We start from the raw sequence: 18,789 nt of genomic DNA, 5'->3' as shown, positions 1-18,789 counted from the left end.
GCAGCCCATCAGTGCCCACCAATGCAGCCCATCAGTGCCCACCAATGCAGCCCATCAGTGCCCACCAATGCAGCCCATCAGTGCCCACCAATGCAGCCCATCAGTGCCCACCAATGCAGCCCATCAGTGCCCACCAATGCAGCCCATCAGTGCCGCCTAATCAGCGCACTTCAATGAAGGAGAAAAATTACCCGTTTGCAAAATTTTATAACAAACTATTAAAACATGATTTTTTTTTTTTTTTTTTTTTTTTGCATCTTTTTTTGTTTGTTTAGTAAAAAATAAAACTCCGAGCTGTAACTAAATACCACCAAAAGAAAGCTCTATTTGTGGGAAAAAAATGATAAAAATTTCATTTGGGTACAGTGTTGTATGCCCGCGCAATTGTCACTCAAAGTGCATCAGCGCTGAAAGCTGAAAATTGGTCTGGGACTGAGGGGGGTTTAAGTGCCCAGTAAGCAAGTGGTTAAAGAGGAAGTAAACCCTCTGAAAAAAATAAATAAATAAATAAATATACACCCTGCCAGACAAAGGCATAATGAGCTAGTTTGCATAGCAGACTAGTTCATTATGAATTACTTACCTGAGATCAAAGCCTCCCGCAGCGGTCCTCGTTCCACTCCTCCGTCGCCATGTCTCCCGTGTTCGCGGACTCCGGCTCTGTTGTTGGCCGGAGCAACGATGATGTCACTCCCACGCATGCACGCGGGAGCCGCCGGTGACAGCACAATCGCCCTCAAAAACTGCACGCTCAGCGCGCCTGCGCCGCAGACATCGGCACAGCCTTTTTTGCAAATATCTCCTAAAGCGTGTAGGTTAAGGAGATATTGCAAGCACCTACAGGTAAGCCTTAATCTAGGCTTACCTGTAGGTGAAAGTTGTCCCTGAGGGTTTACAACCACTTTAAGAGTTTCAATGTGTATGCAATCAGGCAGGCCCTTGCACTGCATGGTTTTGGTAAATCTGAAGACAAGAAATCTGCAGAATCGAATAGTGTGTATGGGGTCTTGCACAAACTACTCAGATTATAGCTCCCCAGCGTTCCTTATGGACAAAAGTTCTGTTCCAGAAACCCCCCCCAATAGACCCAGTTATTGCCCCATTGAGTGACAACATCTTGCCTCTCGTAAAGCATGGAGAAGGAGAAGCCATGATGTCATTTACTGCCCACATGTCAAATTTCTTGGCCTTTCCTGGGACAGAGTAGAGCTGGGCGATTTTCTCAAAAAATAAAAAATAAACTCTATTCACGGTTCAAATAAATTTTTTATTTTTTTGATGGACACCGCGCTGGTCCTGAGGAGCTGTGGGCAGGAGTTTTTAGGCGAGGCCAGACACTGCGGCCTGGCATAAAACCTACTGCCCACGGCACTTAAGGACTGCCACGGTGTGAAAAAATAAATAAATCGATTTGCTGAAATTTTGAAATCTATTTGACCTCTCAACTCAATTCAAGATTTAAATCGATTTCCCCCCCCCCCCCCCCCCCCCCAAGCCCTAGGACAGAGATGCACTCTGCATACATTAGTTGCCAGGAGTGGTTAGAGACATTGTTTTTCAGCCAAGCCGACATCTTTAAGTGAACAAAATAAAAATAAAATAAACAAAAATGTAAGAAACCGATGAAGTGTGAAAACATCTTTTGCCCATTTCCCCCCAATTATAAAAGTTATAGAATCAAATCTTTCACCACTTAACCACTTGCCGCCCGCCCTATAACAAATAGACAGTGGCAAAGTGGTTGCATAATCCTGACCAGACGTCATATGACGTGATCAGGATTATGAGCCACTGCGCGCCCCCGGGGGCGCGCATCGCGGCGATCGTTGAGGGGTGTCAGTCTGACACCCGGCAACTACGATCTCGGTAAAGAGTCTCCGACGGAGACTCTTTACCACGTGATCAGCCGTGTCCAATCACGGCCGATCACAGTGTAAATAGGAAAAGCCGGTGATCGGCTTTTCCTCACTCGCGTCTGTCAGACGCGAGTAGAGGAGAGCCGATCGACTACTCCTCTGACAGGGGGGGGGGGGGGGTCTGTGCTGATCGATTATCAGCACAGCCCCCCCCCCCCCAGGATGCCCACACTGGACCACCGGGGACGCCACCAGACCACCAGGTATGCCAAGGACAAGGTATGCCACCCTAGACCACCAGGGATTCCAGTCAGTGCCACAATGGATGCCAATCAGTGCCCACAATGGGCATCACTGATTGGCATCCATTAGTACAATATAATACAATGCCGCCTATCAGTGCCCACCTGTGCCGCCTACCCATGCCCACCTGTGCCGCCTACCCGTGCCAATTTGTGCCACCTATCGGTGCCACCCATCAGTGTCCATCAATGCCTCCTCATCAGTGCCACCTCATCGGTGCCCATCAGTGTAGCCCCATCAGTGAAGGAGAAAACTTACTTATTTGCAAAGTTTTGAAACTATTTGTTTAGCAAAAAATAAAAACCGCAGAGGTGATCAAATACCACCAAAAGAAAGCTCTATTTGTGGGAAAAAAAAAAATGATAAAAATTTCATTTGGGTACAGTGTTGCATGACCGCGCAATTGTCATTCAAAGTGCGACAGCGCTGAAAGCTCAAAATTGGTCTGGGCAGGAAGGTGTTTAAGTGCCCGGTATTGAAGTGGTTAAACACCGAGAACTTTCACTCCCCCCTTCCTGCCCAGGCCAATTTTCAGCTTTCAGTGCTTTTTCTTTTTCATTAAACAATGCTAAGAATTACACCAGCTCCCAAGTTGATACAACAAATTCCATAGGACCACAAAACTGGTAAAGTGCAATGTACACTTCAAACTGCTCAAGCTACAGAGTCCGCCAGACAGAAAGGAGGCTTCTATAGCATCTCAGTGCAAACCATAAGGCAATAGAATGCAGCTTATGGTCTATCAATAGATGCTATTCCAGTGCTGTTTTTTTGAACGACAATTACGCAGTCATGCAATACTCTGTGCAAACTAAAATTTTTCTCTTTTTTATATTTTTGGCAAAAAGCTTCTTTTGGTAGTATTTAATCAACACTGGGTGTTTATTCACCCCCGGTTAAAAAAAAAAAAAAAAAAAACCCCACACAACACATTTTTCTTAGTTTGTGTTATAAAACTCTGCAAGTAAGGGCCGGTTCACACTGCGGGCGATGCGAGGCGACACGACTTGCCTCGCCGCGATCTGACAAGTCGCCCCCGTTCTGTACAATGGAACCGTTCTGAGAGGAGCGACTCGAGTCGCTCCGACTCAGAAAAAAGGTTCCTGTACTACTTTTGGGCGACTTGCATTGACTTCTATACAGAAGTCATTTGCAAATCGCCGCTGAGGTCGCGGCAGGTCGCGGCGAGGCAAGTCGGTGTCGCCTCGCATCGCCCGCAGTGTGAACCGGCCCTAAAATGTTTCTCCTTCACCGATGTGCTCTGATGAGGCTGCACTGCCAATTAGTGTAAACAAAGTATTAACAGCCTTGCCGGGTATCAGCTCTCCTTTCCTCACTGTGAGGAAAGGAATGCAGACAACCAACAAGTCTGTCGATATGTGATCAGCTGTGATTAGACACAGCTGATCGCATGGTAAAGGGCTGCTGTTATTGGCAATTTACCACGATCTGTGATCAGCCGTGTCCAAAGGATACAACGGTCACAAAGTACACCCGTGGGGGGTGGGTTCTGGGAGGAGGTCAATGGACACATCCCAGCACAAGAGCTGTCTTTTGGTTATAGAGTGGTACTAAAAGTGTATAGTCATAGTGTATAAGTATTAACCAGTTCAGAGCGCTCTTGTGGTCCAGTAGAGCAGTGGTTATTAAAGTGATTCTAAAAAGGGCAAAAAGGTATTGTTTTTTATCTTAATACAGTCTATGCAACAAGATAATTGAAAATAAAAAGCCACGTGTGCAGCTCCCCCCTCAGCCCCCCAATGCTCATCTGAGCTCCCTCTCGATTCAGCAATCTTGCACAAGAGTCCAGGGACTCTCCTATTTCTAGGTCTGTCAGAATAGTTTTTATTTTATTTTTTCAAAAAAGTCCACTGAAGCACACGTGCACACACACACGCACGGACTATCCGCTGAAATGACTCCGTCTGACTTTTTCTGCTGGAAAGTCCGACCGTGTGTACACGCCATTAGGCTTTTTTTTTTGCCACCTGGTGAAAGAAAACATTTTAAAAAGGGGGCGGGGTTTGCAGTTTCTTTGTGTTTTGTCCAGAGAGTTGTTTCAAGAGTCAGCAGGTTTTAGTATCCTCCGGCAAAGCTTCAACACCTCCAAGCTGTGTGAAAGTATGCTGCTAAACCCCACTTTCATGTGTTTCTACTCACCCATCATTATGATGGACGGCCTCACTGACCAAAAGAATGTGTAAAACCAGAGTGGATGGAGGAGCTTCAGCAATGAGAACATGCCAAAACTGTGTCATCAGAATGGCCCTGCACATGGGGAGTATACTGTCATGCCTCCGGGTGCCCGCCTGTCAAACCTGACAGCAGCTTCCTTAATTGCTGACCGCAGTCTGTCAGCTACACGAACACACACACAGCCAATTATTTGCCAACATACCCTTATACTATGCATGTACAGTAAGGGTGCATTCACACTTGTAAATGCAACCAGTCTGCGATTACATCTCCTGCAGCTAATCGCTCCCACTCAATCACATCAGCTCTGGAGGCAGGGACATTATATCGCTGCATGTAGATATTACATGCGAGTGTGTGCGATTAGCTGCAGGAACCCACAGCCTCCCAATGCTTTCAATAGGGATGCCTCTTGCAGCTAATCATCAGAACCCCTTCTAGGGTTATTCACAAGTGTAAATGCACCCCAACACAAGCTAGACACAGATAGATAGATAGATAGATAGATAGAGATAGATATCTCATTTTTCACAAATCCTTACCTGCACGTGGATGCTGCATTGGTCTCCTGCCAGCTTTAACCACTTAAGCCCCGGACCATTAGGCTAAACAAAGACCAGAGCACTTTGGCACTACCAGGCACTGCGTCGCTTTAACTGACAATTGTGCGGTTGTGTGACAAAAAAAGTTACGTCCTTTTTTCCCCCACAAATAGAGATTTCTTTTGTTGGCATTTGATCACCTCTGCGGTTATTTTTTGTGCTAAACAAAATAGCGACAATTTAAAAAGCACTATTTTTTACTATAATAAAACCCTGGGGAAAAAATAAAAAAATAAATAAAATCGCAATAAGCATTTACAGTGATTGGTTTGCGCAAAATTTATAGCATCTACAAAATTAGGGGATAGTTATGGAATTTTATATTTTTTTTTCTACTAGTAAATGGCAGCGATTTTTATTGGGGCTGCGACATTAAGGCGGACACATTGGACACTTGGCGCAATTTTGGTACCATTCGCATTTATACAGCGATCAGTGCAATTAAAAATGCATTGATTCCTGCGTAAATGTGACTGGTCGTGAAGGGGTTAACCAATAGGTGGCACTGTAGGGGTCAAGTGCGTCCTAGGGAGTGATTCTAACTGTGGGGTGGGGGGGTTATGTGTGACACGACACCGCTCCCGATCACAGGGATAGCTGTGATCAGTGTCATTAGGCAGAATGGGGAGATGCTTGTTTACATTAGCATTTCCCCCTTCTTCCTCTCCGAGAAGATTGTGGGTATCCCCGCGATCACGGAGCTCCCGGCGGTCGAGAGGCCGCAAGTCGCCTCCTAAAGGGCAACGTACAGGTACGTTAATCTGCCTGTACGTGCCCTTCTGCCACAGTATATCTGCATGAGGCGGTCGGGAAGCCGTTGAGACTGAGAACCGAGCAATCTAACACTGCCGATTGTCAGTCAACGGCTCTCTGATCTGCCCCCACCCGCGCTTACTAGAGCACTGGGCTGTGGAGATGGCAGAACGGCCGGCTCAGGCTTTCAGCGGCTCACTGATAGGCTGAGCCAGATGACGGTCCCGGATCCTGGGTGGATCCTGACCATATGGTCACGATCTTTCCCCAGCCTGGACCAGCTCTGTGATGTCAGCTGACAGCAGGCTTCAGCCCGCTGTCTGCTGAAAAAAAAAATAAAAAAATATTGGTCAGAAGAGCGCAGAATGACCCATAGAAGTACAGCCAAACAAGGTTTAGCTGTCCTTCTCCTTTAAGTCGGCTGACCACCATAAATAAAAAAAGTCATCAGTATTATATTAGGTTAACAAAAAGGTAATCAATGTTTACTATACAGGTAGAAGAATCATGGTAAAGATAGAGTATGAACATGAATAGACGCAGGGCTCTGCAAAGTTCAGCCAGTGATAGGCCTGTACATCAGAGAACCCTCCACTTGCCAACTCATTAGCTAAAATGTTTGCTTGGAAGAGGAATCAAAGCAATTTGGTAAGATGCCATATTCAGTTTCACACGAACAGAAAATGGATCACGTGCTACCAGAGCGACTGGCATTTGGCATGAAACAAAATACGCCTTTAAAAATTCATTTTTTTTTATTATTTTTTTTTAAACACCACACAAGATGGGGCATTTCACTCTTGAATCTGCTCGACTGCCATACAAAAAATTGATTTAGCGTTTGTGTAAATGCTTATAGGCGTCATACAGCTTTCAAAAATGGCATTTCAGTCAAAATTGCATCAACATAAAAGGTCACTTAGGCCAAGGCTGGCCATACATTATACAATGTTCTTGTTTTTTTTTTTTTTTTTTTTTTTTACAACACACACACCAAGGTCAAACCTAAACACTTTACATTTGTATGCAACCCGGCAGGCCCTTACACTACACGGTTGAAGGTAAATCTAAAGGAAATTGTACTAGAAAATGGTATAATGTATGACCAGCTTCACTTTACACCAACTTCAAAAGCAGGAGTTGCATGAGCGTTCTTTAAAGCTCCATGAACGCATTTGAAAATTGTGTGCATTGCAGCGCCCGATTCACATGGAGGCGATGGCTTTGCATCATAACTGACCCCATATGTCGTTTGCCACTTCCAAAACACTTCCACTGATGTTAAATGTAAATATACCGCAAACGCGTCAAATGCACCAATTGCAATTAAAGCCCCTTTGAGATGCGTTTAGAAAGCATTACTAGTCAAGATAATACAAAAATCTGGAAAGCGTTTAAACGCGATACAAACACATGAAAAATGCACCAAAAAAAATGGGCCATTAATACATTTTCAAAGCATTGGTGCATTAATGAATGAGCCTCAAATGTCTTTGCATGTCTAAATGAGCCCTTATGGAAGAAAATAAGACGTGTATAAATAGCCTTGTTGTAACCAAGATCCCAGGTCATTTACATTTCATTTATCAACACAACTCAGAAGCAACCAAAGATGCATGTGCGTGTTTTACACGCTCCAGCAGTGTGACAGTACGATACCCGTAGCAATATGACAGTACTATGCTAGTAGTAGAGGCATTGTGACAGTACTATGCTAGTAGTAGAGGCATTGTGACAGTACGATACTAGTAGTAGAGGCATTGTGACAGTACGATACTAGTAGTAGAGGCATTGTGACAGTAATATGCTAGTAGTAGAGGCATTGTGACAGTACGATACTAGTAGTAGTAGCAGCAGCCTGACAGTACTATACTAGTAGTAGTAGCGGCAGCGTGAGTACTATACTAGTAGTAATAGCGGCAGTACTATACTAGTAGTAGAGGCATTGTGACAGTACGATACTAGTAGTAGCAGCAGCGTGACAGTACTATACTAGTAGTAGTAGCGGCAGCGTGAGTACTATACTAGTAGTAATAGCGGCAGCGTGAGTACTATACTAGTAGTAATAGCGGCAGCGTGAGTACTATACTAGTAGTAATAGCGGCAGCGTGAGTACTATACTAGTAGTAATAGCGGCAGTACTATACTAGTAGTAGAGGCATTGTGACAGTACGATACTAGTAGTAGTAGCAGTGTGACAGTACTATACTAGTAGTAATAGCGGCAGTGTGAGTACTATACTAGTAGTAGTAGCGGCAGTACGATACTAGTAGTAGTAGCAGCAGCGTGACAGTACTATACTAGTAGTAGAGGCATTGTGACAGTACGATACTAGTAGCAGCAGCGTGACAGTACTATACTAGTAGTAATAGCGGCAGTGTGAGTACTATACTAGTAGTAATAGCGGAAGTACGATACTAGTAGTAGTAGCAGCAGCGTGACAGTACTATACTAGTAGTAGAGGCATTGTGACAGTACGATACTAGTAGCAGCAGCGTGACAGTACTATACTAGTAGTAATAGCGGCAGTGTGAGTACTATACTAGTAGTAATAGCGGCAGTACGATACTAGTAGCAGCAGCGTGACAGTACTATACTAGTAGTAATAGCAGCAGCGTGAGTACTATACTAGTAGTAATAGCGGCAGCGTGAGTACTATACTAGTAGTAATAGCGGCAGTACTATACTAGTAGTAGAGGCATTGTGACAGTACGATACTAGTAGCAGCAGCGTAACAGTACTATACTAGTAGTAATAGCGGCAGCGTGAGTACTATACTAGTAGTAATAGCGGCAGTACTATACTAGTAGTAGAGGCATTGTGACAGTACGATACTAGTAGCAGCAGCGTAACAGTACTATACTAGTAGTAATAGCGGCAGTGTGAGTACTATACTAGTAGTAATAGCGGCAGTACGATACTAGTAGTTGTAGCAGCAGCGTGACAGTACTATACTAGTAGTAGAGGCATTGTGACAGTACAATACTAGTAGTAGTAGCAGCAGCGTGACAGTACTATACTAGTAGTAATAGCGGCAGTGTGAGTACTATACTAGTAGTAATAGCGGCATTGTGACCGTAATATATTAGTAGTAACGGCAGTACTACAAAACAGGACGAGGATTACAAGGATATTCTATTCTCAGAATTAGATTAGGTTCCTGTTTGGAAACTGCAAAGGCCTCTCCGCACGATTCAGTACAGAACTGTGCAGAATATCGCACACAATGCAGTAGAGTCAGGAAAACTAATCAGGTTAAGTACACAAGCATACTGAAGACAGACATGCACTCCACACCCTGCCAGGACTGTCTACACTCCTCTACAGAGGAAAGCACCTGAGAACACAGGAAAAAATCCAATGAGTGCAGAGGAAATCACTTGTTATGTATACTCTTCTCACACCTCCTCCTTGCTGTGTGTCTATAAAGGTATGGTGACATCGCAGCCCAGTGGGTAGCCGGTACATATATATTGCAGCACTTGTCTCCTGGGGTCAGTTCCACAAGGGCACTGACTGCATGGAGTCTGTATATATCCAGCATGTTTGTATAGGTTTCATACTACAGTCCAAACACTTGCTGGAAGGTGAATTGTGCATTGATGTGATGATAGAGAGTGAATTGGACTTTTATAAGTAGGGAGTGGTGTGAAAGCCCCCCCGATTCTACAAAAAGAACAGCAAAACTATAAATTACATTAATGACCAATAAGTATGGGGATTTGAGAGGTAACAATTACTACAATGGTCAGTTCTTGCTGCAGCTTCTACTGCACACTACGAGAAGCTCACAGTGTGCTGCGAGTATATAATTTCACTACAGAAGATGAGCCTTATACTGAATGCAGGGTCCTGGGTTTAGTAACACTATCTGGTCTCCCACAGTACACAGAACATGGAAATGCAATTATTTTAGTAAATATAAACTGCTAAACACCTTTTCTCATCAGCAGTATATAGCAGTCTTGTGACTTCTATCAGTGTCTGGTAAAAGCTTGTAGGAAGAGTTTTCACTCCCTCTGACTGACCTATGAGGATGCTGGACCTCTGACCCTCTGTCTGGACAGTGCTGAGCACACAAACCCACCCAAGAAAGAAAAAAAAAAAAAAAAAAAAAAAAAAAACACACAAACACTGTCTAGCAATACACACCAAACCGAGCATGTGCAGAGTGACTCCACTAGCTCTACTATCAGTAAGATGGATTGGGGACAGTGCAAGAAAGGAAGAATCAAACAGCATTTTTACACAATGCAGAGGATTAACCCCTTAGGTTCCACAGGGAGTATAACAGGCATGCTTTACTGCATATACACACACTGATTTTACTGTTGTGGGTTTAGTAACACTAACAAGCGTGGAAGACTAAAGGGAAGGCCGGAGTTCAACCTTAAACAGTATACCAAAAAGAAAACCTCCCCGCCCCTACCAACCAACAGGCTTCTCTCACTTACAATGTTTTACTGAAGAAATAACAGACAGCTGGTTGGCCGATATAAGAAACAAGACATTAGCCTCATAGACAGCCCCATCTATCCAATTTTGTATTAAGAAAAAAAAATAAAAAAAGCTCACTATTGCCCCCCCCCCTTTTACCATTATCAGTCCATACACCATGACCACACAGATCTGCTGATAGCGGGCATTGTGCGCCGGGTGATGACCTCACCACACTGCTACACAATCCTAAAATATGACTCGGGACCCATTGTAGCAGTCTACAGCGGGTGGCCATGGCCTACAAGCACAGTCAGTACAGGTCATTTATTAACCCAGACATGGAGTCATGGAGGAGAATCCTCTCCTCTAGTCTGAGGAAGAGAATGATTAAACCGCGGCTGATGGAAGCAATGGGGGAGACTGACACCAGGCACCCCCCCCCCTCCGCTTCCAAGGCCTTGTCAGCCATGAATCCGGCTTCTCTAAGCAGCTGGCACACATCACTCCCCGCCCAGACATCAAAATCACTATTATGCACGCTCACTGCCCGCACCCCACCCATCGCAGAAGCATGGCCAGCACAGACCTGTCACCTCCAGGGGAAGAGCAATGGAAAAAATAAAAATAAAGGGTAAAAAGGAGACAGATCCGGGCATCCAGATGTGTGCAGTGCAAGGGAGAGGAATCCTATATCACCTATATACAGTGCAAGGGAGGGGCGTCCTATATACAGTGCATGGCATAGGTGTCCTACATCGCCTATAAAGTGCAAGGGAGGGGCGCCCTACATCTCCCATTTACAGTGCGAGGGACGAGTGTCCTATATCCATTGCAAGGCATGGGCATCCTATATCACCTATATACAGTGCAAGGGACGAGTGTCCTATATATAGTACGAGGAAGGGGTATCCTATATCACCTATATACAGTGCAAGGGACGAGTGTCCTAAATCCATTGCAAGGGAGGGGCATCCTATATCACCTTTATACAGCGCGAGGCATGGGCATCCTATATCACCTTTATACAGCGCGAGGCATGGGCATCCTATATCTCCTATACACAGATGTACGAAATCAGGGGCATCCTATACACACAGAACAAGGGACCGGGGGGCATCCTATACACAGTACAAGGGACCGGGGGGCATCCTATACACACAGAACAAGGGACCGGGGGGCATCCTATACACACAGAACAAGGGACCGGGGGGCATCCTATACACACAGAACAAGGGACCGGGGGGCATCCTATACACACAGTACAAGGGACCGGGGGGGCATCCTATACACAGTACAAGGGACCGGGGGGGCATCCTATACACAGTACAAGGGACCGGGGGGGCATCCTATACACAGTACAAGGGACCGGGGGGGCATCCTATACACAGTACAAGGGACCGGGGGGGCATCCTATACACAGTACAAGGGACCGGGGGGGCATCCTATACACAGTACAAGGGACCGGGGGGGCATCCTATACACAGTACAAGGGACCGGGGGGGCATCCTATACACAGTACAAGGGACCGGGGGGGCATCCTATACACAGTACAAGGGACCGGGGGGGCATCCTATACACAGTACAAGGGACCGGGGGGGCATCCTATACACAGTACAAGGGACCGGGGGGGCATCCTATACACAGTACAAGGGACCGGGGGGGCATCCTATACACAGTACAAGGGACCGGGGGGCATCCTATACACAGTACAAGGGACCGGGGGGCATCCTATACACAGTACAAGGGACCGGGGGGCATCCTATACACAGTACAAGGGACCGGGGGGCATCCTATACACAGTACAAGGGACCGGGGGGCATCCTATACACAGTACAAGGGACCGGGGGGCATCCTATACACCGTACAAGGGACCGGGGGGCATCCTATACACCGTACAAGGGACCGGGGGCATCCTATACACAGTACAAGGGACCGGGGGCATCCTATACACAGTACATCAGGTGGAGCAGACATGATGATTAACATCCAAACAGCAGTAAAGCGTTGCTCCTGCCTCGTGGCCTACATCCTGACCAGAGACTCCGCACTTCACCAATCACCATATAGCTGCTAACAAAGACTGGGACTGTTTTCATAATGCACCATGTGATCTGCAATCTTCATGAATAGACGCAATCATCCGGTACACACTGACACCTATATAGGACGTACACAGCAACTCATGTTCTATGTAGGAGAGAGATCAGTAAATAAAAGTCCAATCTCTGCACAGTTTGCTGGTTAGTGATCGCAGCACTGAGATCCTTGGTTGGGATTCCCATCTAGGACACTATCTGCATGGAGTATGCATGCTCTGGTGTTTCCTCCCACGCTCTGCAGACATGCCGGTAGGTGAATTGGCTCCTGTCTACACTGGCCCTGGTATGCGTGCGTCAGATAGGAACCTTAGATTGTAAGCTCCTTGAGGGCAGGGATTGACGTGAATGTACTTTATGTAAAGTGCTGCATTGTTGGCACGATATACAGATCTGTAATAAATAATAAATACGTCTCGTGTGCTGACAACAGAAGACGATACGATGAGGGATTAGATCACCAAGTCTGGGTTCACATTATGACATGCAGCTCAGAGCAGGGGTCCGGCCAGTCCCCAGTCACCATTTCAGGTCCGATTTTACCCTGAATTTTTGGGCTGAATTCTGACCTGAAAAACAGACCAAAAGACGCACAAGGGCTCCAGTGCAAATTCGCACCGGAGATATGGGAACCGGCTCCATAGAGATCCAGTCAAAATCTCCTGCTATTGCAAATTGGATGCGGAGAACCCACAGCCAATTCGAATCGCAATAGTGTGATCCCAGCCTGAAGCTTGTGGTGCAGTAAAGCTGAAATGGGGTTCATTTACTAAAGGCAAATGGCCTGTTCCCTTGCAAAGTGCAACTTGCCAAGCAAAGTGAATTTTCCCCAGAGAAGAAGTGAAGCTCATCCAAAAAAAGTGCATGTAAAAATCTGATATTTTTAATTTTTTACCTTTCACATGCAAAATGAAATCCCCCCCCCCCCCCCACATTCACTAAGCCTTGGGGCAGATTCCCTTGCAAAGTGCCCAGCCTATTTGCCTTCAGAACATCAGCCCCGTTGTGTAGTGGTTCTATAGTAAGGGTTCCCCTTTAACTTCACTGCACAGCCATGTGAGTAAGCACCACTTCCACATTTCACCAGGGAGTGACTGAGGGTGACTAATGAATGACAGCAGTGGCCTGAGGGCAAGCCAACGCTGCATTCCATTCATTATATATACAGGTCAGAGGTGTTTGTGGTAAACCTGGAGAAACACGCAGGCCGCGAATCGTGAATGTCCTCATTGCCGGCTGTCATGCTGATCCACCGGGTTCAATACATTCAGAGACAAGCGTGGGGATGAGGAGCTCCGATCTCCTCGCTCTGCATAGCAAGGCCAGCAATGACAGCCCATTTGTTTCCTTTAACCACATCTGGACTGCGGAACAGGTCGGCACTAACCCCACAGTCCTCATTCGAACAGTTTAATCATTTACTTTAACAGAGGACATCAGACTATGAAGCAAGGGCACATTTCTAACATGCGTCACAGAAGAGCATCACCCACCCAAACAGATACTCTACACAAATCGATTTGATTGTAAGCTCTTATTAACATCTCATCGTATCTGTATTGTCTCTCTTTAGATTGTAAAGTGATGTGCAAACGGTTGGAGCTAAATAAATCCTGAAGAATTCCCACCCACCATACCACCACTGCCCCTTGCCCAAAGGGGGGCTGGTATAGCTGAAGTCCAGCAACACGATGATGTCATTGCTGCTTTTACATGGCAATATCTGGGTTTGCGACAGCAATTGGTGCACACAAAGTGGATTTATATCCTTGGTGGCCATGAATGATTATATTCAAAGACAAAAAGTTTCTGTGCCCGGAGTTCAGCTTTAAGGGCTCACTCACTTTAGCAGCAAAGTCCACCCTGAAAAGCGATCCATGCTCGGATTGCTTTATCAGAGGCATTTGACAGGCAGTGAGGTGGTGACTCGTTGACTATTCACAGCCTGTCACATGCCTCTGAAAAGCCAGTTTTCACCCTCTAAATGCCACACCACTGCAGCATGAGTACACCCCCGACTGCTGCCTAGGAAAGGGGGGAGAGGGGGTGCCCACCCCCCCCTTCAACAGTAAGTGTCAACGAGCCTTTAAAGGAGGAAGTAAACCCTGATGGGTTACCCGTGTTAAACCCTGATGGGTTTTTCTTCCTCCCTGCATCATGTGCTAGTATGCATTGCATACTAGACACTTACCTGCAAACTAAGCCCGTGCTCCCCACCGCCCCCTCCCCCCCCGTTCCTTCCAGGCATGCGGACTCTGGCTCTGTGACTGGCTGGGGCCGCTGGTCACGGCACACGCTCCTGAGAAAGTGGCACGGGCAGCCGTTCCTTCAGAGCACATGCGCCAATGACATCATCGGCGCAGTAAACAGCGAATATCTCCTAAACGTCACATGTTTAGGAGATGATTACAGTACCTATAAGTCTAGAATAAGAATTACCTAATAAGTACAAATGTTACAGAGAGGTTTACAGCCCCTTTAAGTGGCCATAAATGGTTCATTTTTCTCTCCTCCAGCACTCAGGTTGACCCAGGGAAAGGCAATGCTCCCCCTTCCCCATACATGAAGAACCCTCCTGTCAGCTACGTTATGCCAGCATCTGCCCAAATACCCAAACAGCGACAGCATCTGATGGGGGGGGGCAGTGGCTGTGTCCTATCACTTTCCTCCTTCAATTTCTAAGCTGACTTTTGTAACGCTGGCACAGCCGCCTACTTCTGGAATCCCCCGAGATTTGAGCCGACTTTACAGTTTCCAGATTGCAGCAATGTCTATGAATACGAGATTCTAACAGCCCGACACGTCTCACAATCGGGGGAATCGCAGGCATGACGGGCCTATTCATAACGAGCAGCATATGGATCAGCCCTGCAACAGGCCAAGAATTACACAGACGAGCGTCCTTCTACACAGCAACCTGCCGCTGTGCAACCGTCCGGTCATCACATGAGGCCGCCATGCCTGAGATGACGTATGCCGGGGACCGGCCTGATATTCTTAGATGACATCATGCTACATAACCTTCACATATGTAACAATAGCTGCTGCCTGTGATTGGCTGAGGAAGGAGTGAAAAGACTTCACAGTCACTGTGTGAAAACAAAACTATAATTTTCAGAGAGGAAGATCATCGCTTGTACTATTCTGCACACTGAAACGTGGTGTGCCATGTGTGGGGGAGGGGAGGTACATTATTACAACACCAGGCGCAGCATACTTTGTTGAATTTTATATTAAAGGATGACCCTCCACTGCGGTCTCTGCACACTGCCGGCACACGGAGACTGTCCTCCATTGCGGTCTCTGCACACTGCCGGCACACGGAGACTGTCCTCCATTGCGGTCTCTGCACACTGCCGGCACACGGAGACTGTCCTCCATTGCGGTCTCTGCACACTGCCGGCACACGGAGACTGTCCTCCATTGCGGTCTCTGCACACTGCCGGCACACGGAGACTGTCCTCCATTGCGGTCTCTGCACACTGCCGGCACACGGAGACTGTCCTCCATTGCGGAATCTGCACACTGCCGGCACACGGAGACTGTCCTCCATTGCGGAATCTGCACACTGCCGGCACACGGAGACTGTCCTCCACTGCGGTCTCTGCACACTGCCGGCACAACACACGGAGACTTTCCTCCATTGCGGTCTCTGCACACTGCCGGCACATGGAGAGTTTCTTGGTGAAGAAATGCATCAGGTTTCCGTTTCTATGCATCTCACCTCCACACAGCGTTCTGATATGAGACGGATGCAATCATTTTCTAGGCACCCTCATGTAATCTTGCAGAGATGAACACAGCTCAGTGCAGACAGCGGATATCCTCTGTCCATACCGGGTCTGAGTGCCAGGAACACAATCCAATCTGGCAGAACCCAAAATCACAAGACAGCAGAGATGACATCTGGGACCAGCCATGTTTCAGCAAAGGTAGTCAGGGGCTGCTCCCACAATGTATCCACCCTCAAGCTGCATTGCTAAATTAGTTGTTAGGATGCTGGCAGTTGGCCCACACAGCATCATTGGTTGTTAGGATGCGGGTACCCATCTGCATGTCATTGGTTACTAGGACATTTGGCTGCATAGTGTGATGTGTTATCAGGATGCAGCGCTCCAACATAACTGACGAGACAGTACCACCCAGCCGCCAGCTCCCTAGCAACCAATGACACTACATTTCTTCAATGGTTACTAGGATGCAAAGCCCACCAGCACCATAACAACCAATGATGCTGTATGGCCAAACCGCCAAAATCAGAGCAGCCAATGATGCTGTGCAACTGGTTATTAAGATGCAGGTGGTTGGCCTGAAAAGCAGCAACGGTTCCTAGGTTATTGGCACCAGGGCTGTACAGCATCACTGGTTGAAATGATGCTGTGTCATTGGTTGCTAGGATGCAGGCGGCTGCACAGCAGCAATGGTTGATAGTGCTGTATAGCGTCACTAGTTGTAATGATGCGATGTCATTGGTTGCTAGGATGCTGGCACCAGGGCTGTACAGCATCATTGGTTGTAATGATGCAGTGTCATTGGTTGCTAGGATGCTGTCACCAGGGCTGTACACTGTCACTGGTTGTAATGATGCAGTGTCATTGGTTGCCAGGGTGCTGGTGTCTGGGCTGCACAGCCTCGCTGGTTGCCAGGATGGAGGCGGCTGGGCTGCACAGCATCACTGGTTGATAGGGTGCTGGCACAAGGGCTCAAGAGCATCACTGCTTGTAACGATGCTGCCCCATTGGTTGCTAGGATGACCAATAAAAGGGGTACATGCCTGTTATCTACAGCCTAGCAACCAATGACACACCATCACTGGTTGCGATGACACTGGCAGCCAGGCTGTGGTACCAAAAATAAGCAGAACCAATAATGCTGTGCAGCCTAGCCACCTGTGTACCAGCAACCAATGATAAACATCACCATTGGTTGCTAGGATGCTGGGACCACAGGGTCATCGGTTGCTGCCTATACCATACCCATCAAGGAAGCCATTCAGTGCAGGCAACTGCAAGCACAGCGTCACTGGTTTGCTAGGATGCCAGCAGCCAGGCCACAGTGTCATTGGTTGTCGATCCTGCATCCTAGCGGCCAAAAGATGTTGGCGCCTGCCAGCACCATAACAACCAATGAAGCCGTTTGCCGTAGCCTGCCAGCATGTGATAACAACAAATGAAGTTGTTTGCCACAGCCACCAGCATCCTAGTAACCAATGATGGCCATCACTGGTTGCTAGGATGCTGGCAGCCAGGGCACAGTGTCATTGATTGCCATGCCAACATCCTAGCAACTAAATGTGGGGGGGTGGGGGTAACTGGCTGCACTCTAGCAACCAATGATGCTGGCATGGCTACTATGGCGCCGTGTCATTGGTTGCCGATCCTGCATCCTAGCGGGCAAAAGGTTTCGGCGCCTGCCAGCACCATAACAACCAATGAAGCCGTGTTCTGCAGCCACCAGCATCCTAGCAACCAATGATGGCCATCACTGGTTGCTAGGATGCTGGCAGCTAAGGCACAGTGTCATTGGTTGTCATGCCAATATTCTAGCAACCAAATGTGGGGGGGGGGTTTAACTGGCTGCACCCTAGCAACCAATGATGCTGGCCATGGATACCCACATCGGTTGCTAGGATGCTGTCAGCCAGGGCGCAGCGTCATTGGTTGCCAGGCCAACATGGCAGCCACTAAAAAGGGGTACAACATTTGGGGTAGGGGAGAGAGGAGAGCGCCCCCTGGAGGTTGGGCCCCCCCCCCCCATTTCCATGTAGAGCTCTGAGGGCCCCTGTGTGAGGAGCATGGGCGTGGTCGGACTCACCCACAGATCCGGTGGTGGTGGGGGGAGGCGGGCCGTACGGTGAGGTCGGGGTGTCGTGCTCCTCCTCTACAGGCGCGCTGGGGATGACCGGAAGGGCCCCCCGGGGGGGGATGGGGTCACTGCTGGGCTCCTCGCTCTCCGGGGACGGCTCCAGGCTGTCCGAATAGCTGCGCCTGTCCTCCTCATCGTCCTCGTCCACCGCCCGGCGGATGTACTGCCCTCCTGTCAGGTCCAGGATGTCGTCCATGTCGGGCTCCGGGGCGCTGTAGGTGGATGAGATGTTCGGGGACTGGTCCTCCATGGCGGGCGGAGTGTGAGCGCTGAGCCGGCTGGAGAGAGAGAAGTGCGCCACCAGTCTGAGCGGAGATAACAATACTGGAGGAGGAGGGGGAGGGGAGGGGGGACTCCGCGCCACGCCCTGGTGACTCAGGCTCTGCCGGGTGCAGCGGCCCCGCCCCTCCTCCGAGGACCGACCCAATCAGGCAAACCAGAGGAGGGTGGGGGCGGGGCCACAGCTGCCTAACAGCGACTGGAATGAGTGTAAAAAAAAAAAAACGTCGTCCAATCACAAAGCCAGCCTTTTAGACAAGAGAGATGGCGGTTGCCATGGAAACCGTCTCGAACCGCCGCGCCTTTGAAGGACAAGCGGCTCGGCCAATAAGCGAGAAACGAAAAACCTTCCGGAAAAAATAGGCGAGAAGGCGAAAGAAATGCGGATTCGGACACTAG

General features: G+C 47.9%; 1 protein-coding gene and 1 non-coding gene across 6 annotated transcripts in view; both read right to left on the bottom strand.

Moving 5' to 3' along the window:
• The window catches only part of RTN4 (reticulon 4), a 109,710-nt gene extending 91,248 nt beyond the window's left edge, over positions 1 to 18,462 (bottom strand). For 2 of the 5 annotated variants that reach the window (XM_077485536.1, XM_077485535.1), the window contains exon 1: positions 18,061 to 18,448. In XM_077485536.1, coding sequence (XP_077341662.1) covers positions 18,061 to 18,361 — 301 coding nt within the window. In that variant the 5' untranslated portion in view covers positions 18,362 to 18,448. Of the gene's footprint in view, positions 1 to 18,060 lie in introns of all 5 variants that reach the window. The other 3 variants (XM_077485533.1, XM_077485534.1, XM_077485537.1) reach the window with 3 other exon arrangements.
• Positions 2,794 to 2,914, bottom strand: LOC143990711 (small nucleolar RNA SNORA31). The gene has a single exon (XR_013277427.1). It is a non-coding gene; the product is annotated as a small nucleolar RNA SNORA31 (small nucleolar RNA).
• Positions 18,463 to 18,789: the final 327 nt, after the last annotated feature.

The sequence above is a fragment of the Lithobates pipiens genome, unplaced genomic scaffold (assembly GCF_037356315.1).
Source record: "Lithobates pipiens isolate NorthernLeopardFrog02 unplaced genomic scaffold, aLitPip1_a1.2 Scaffold_18, whole genome shotgun sequence".
Lineage (NCBI taxonomy): Eukaryota > Metazoa > Chordata > Amphibia > Anura > Ranidae > Lithobates > Lithobates pipiens.
This window is presented reverse-complemented; position numbering and strand designations above follow the sequence as displayed.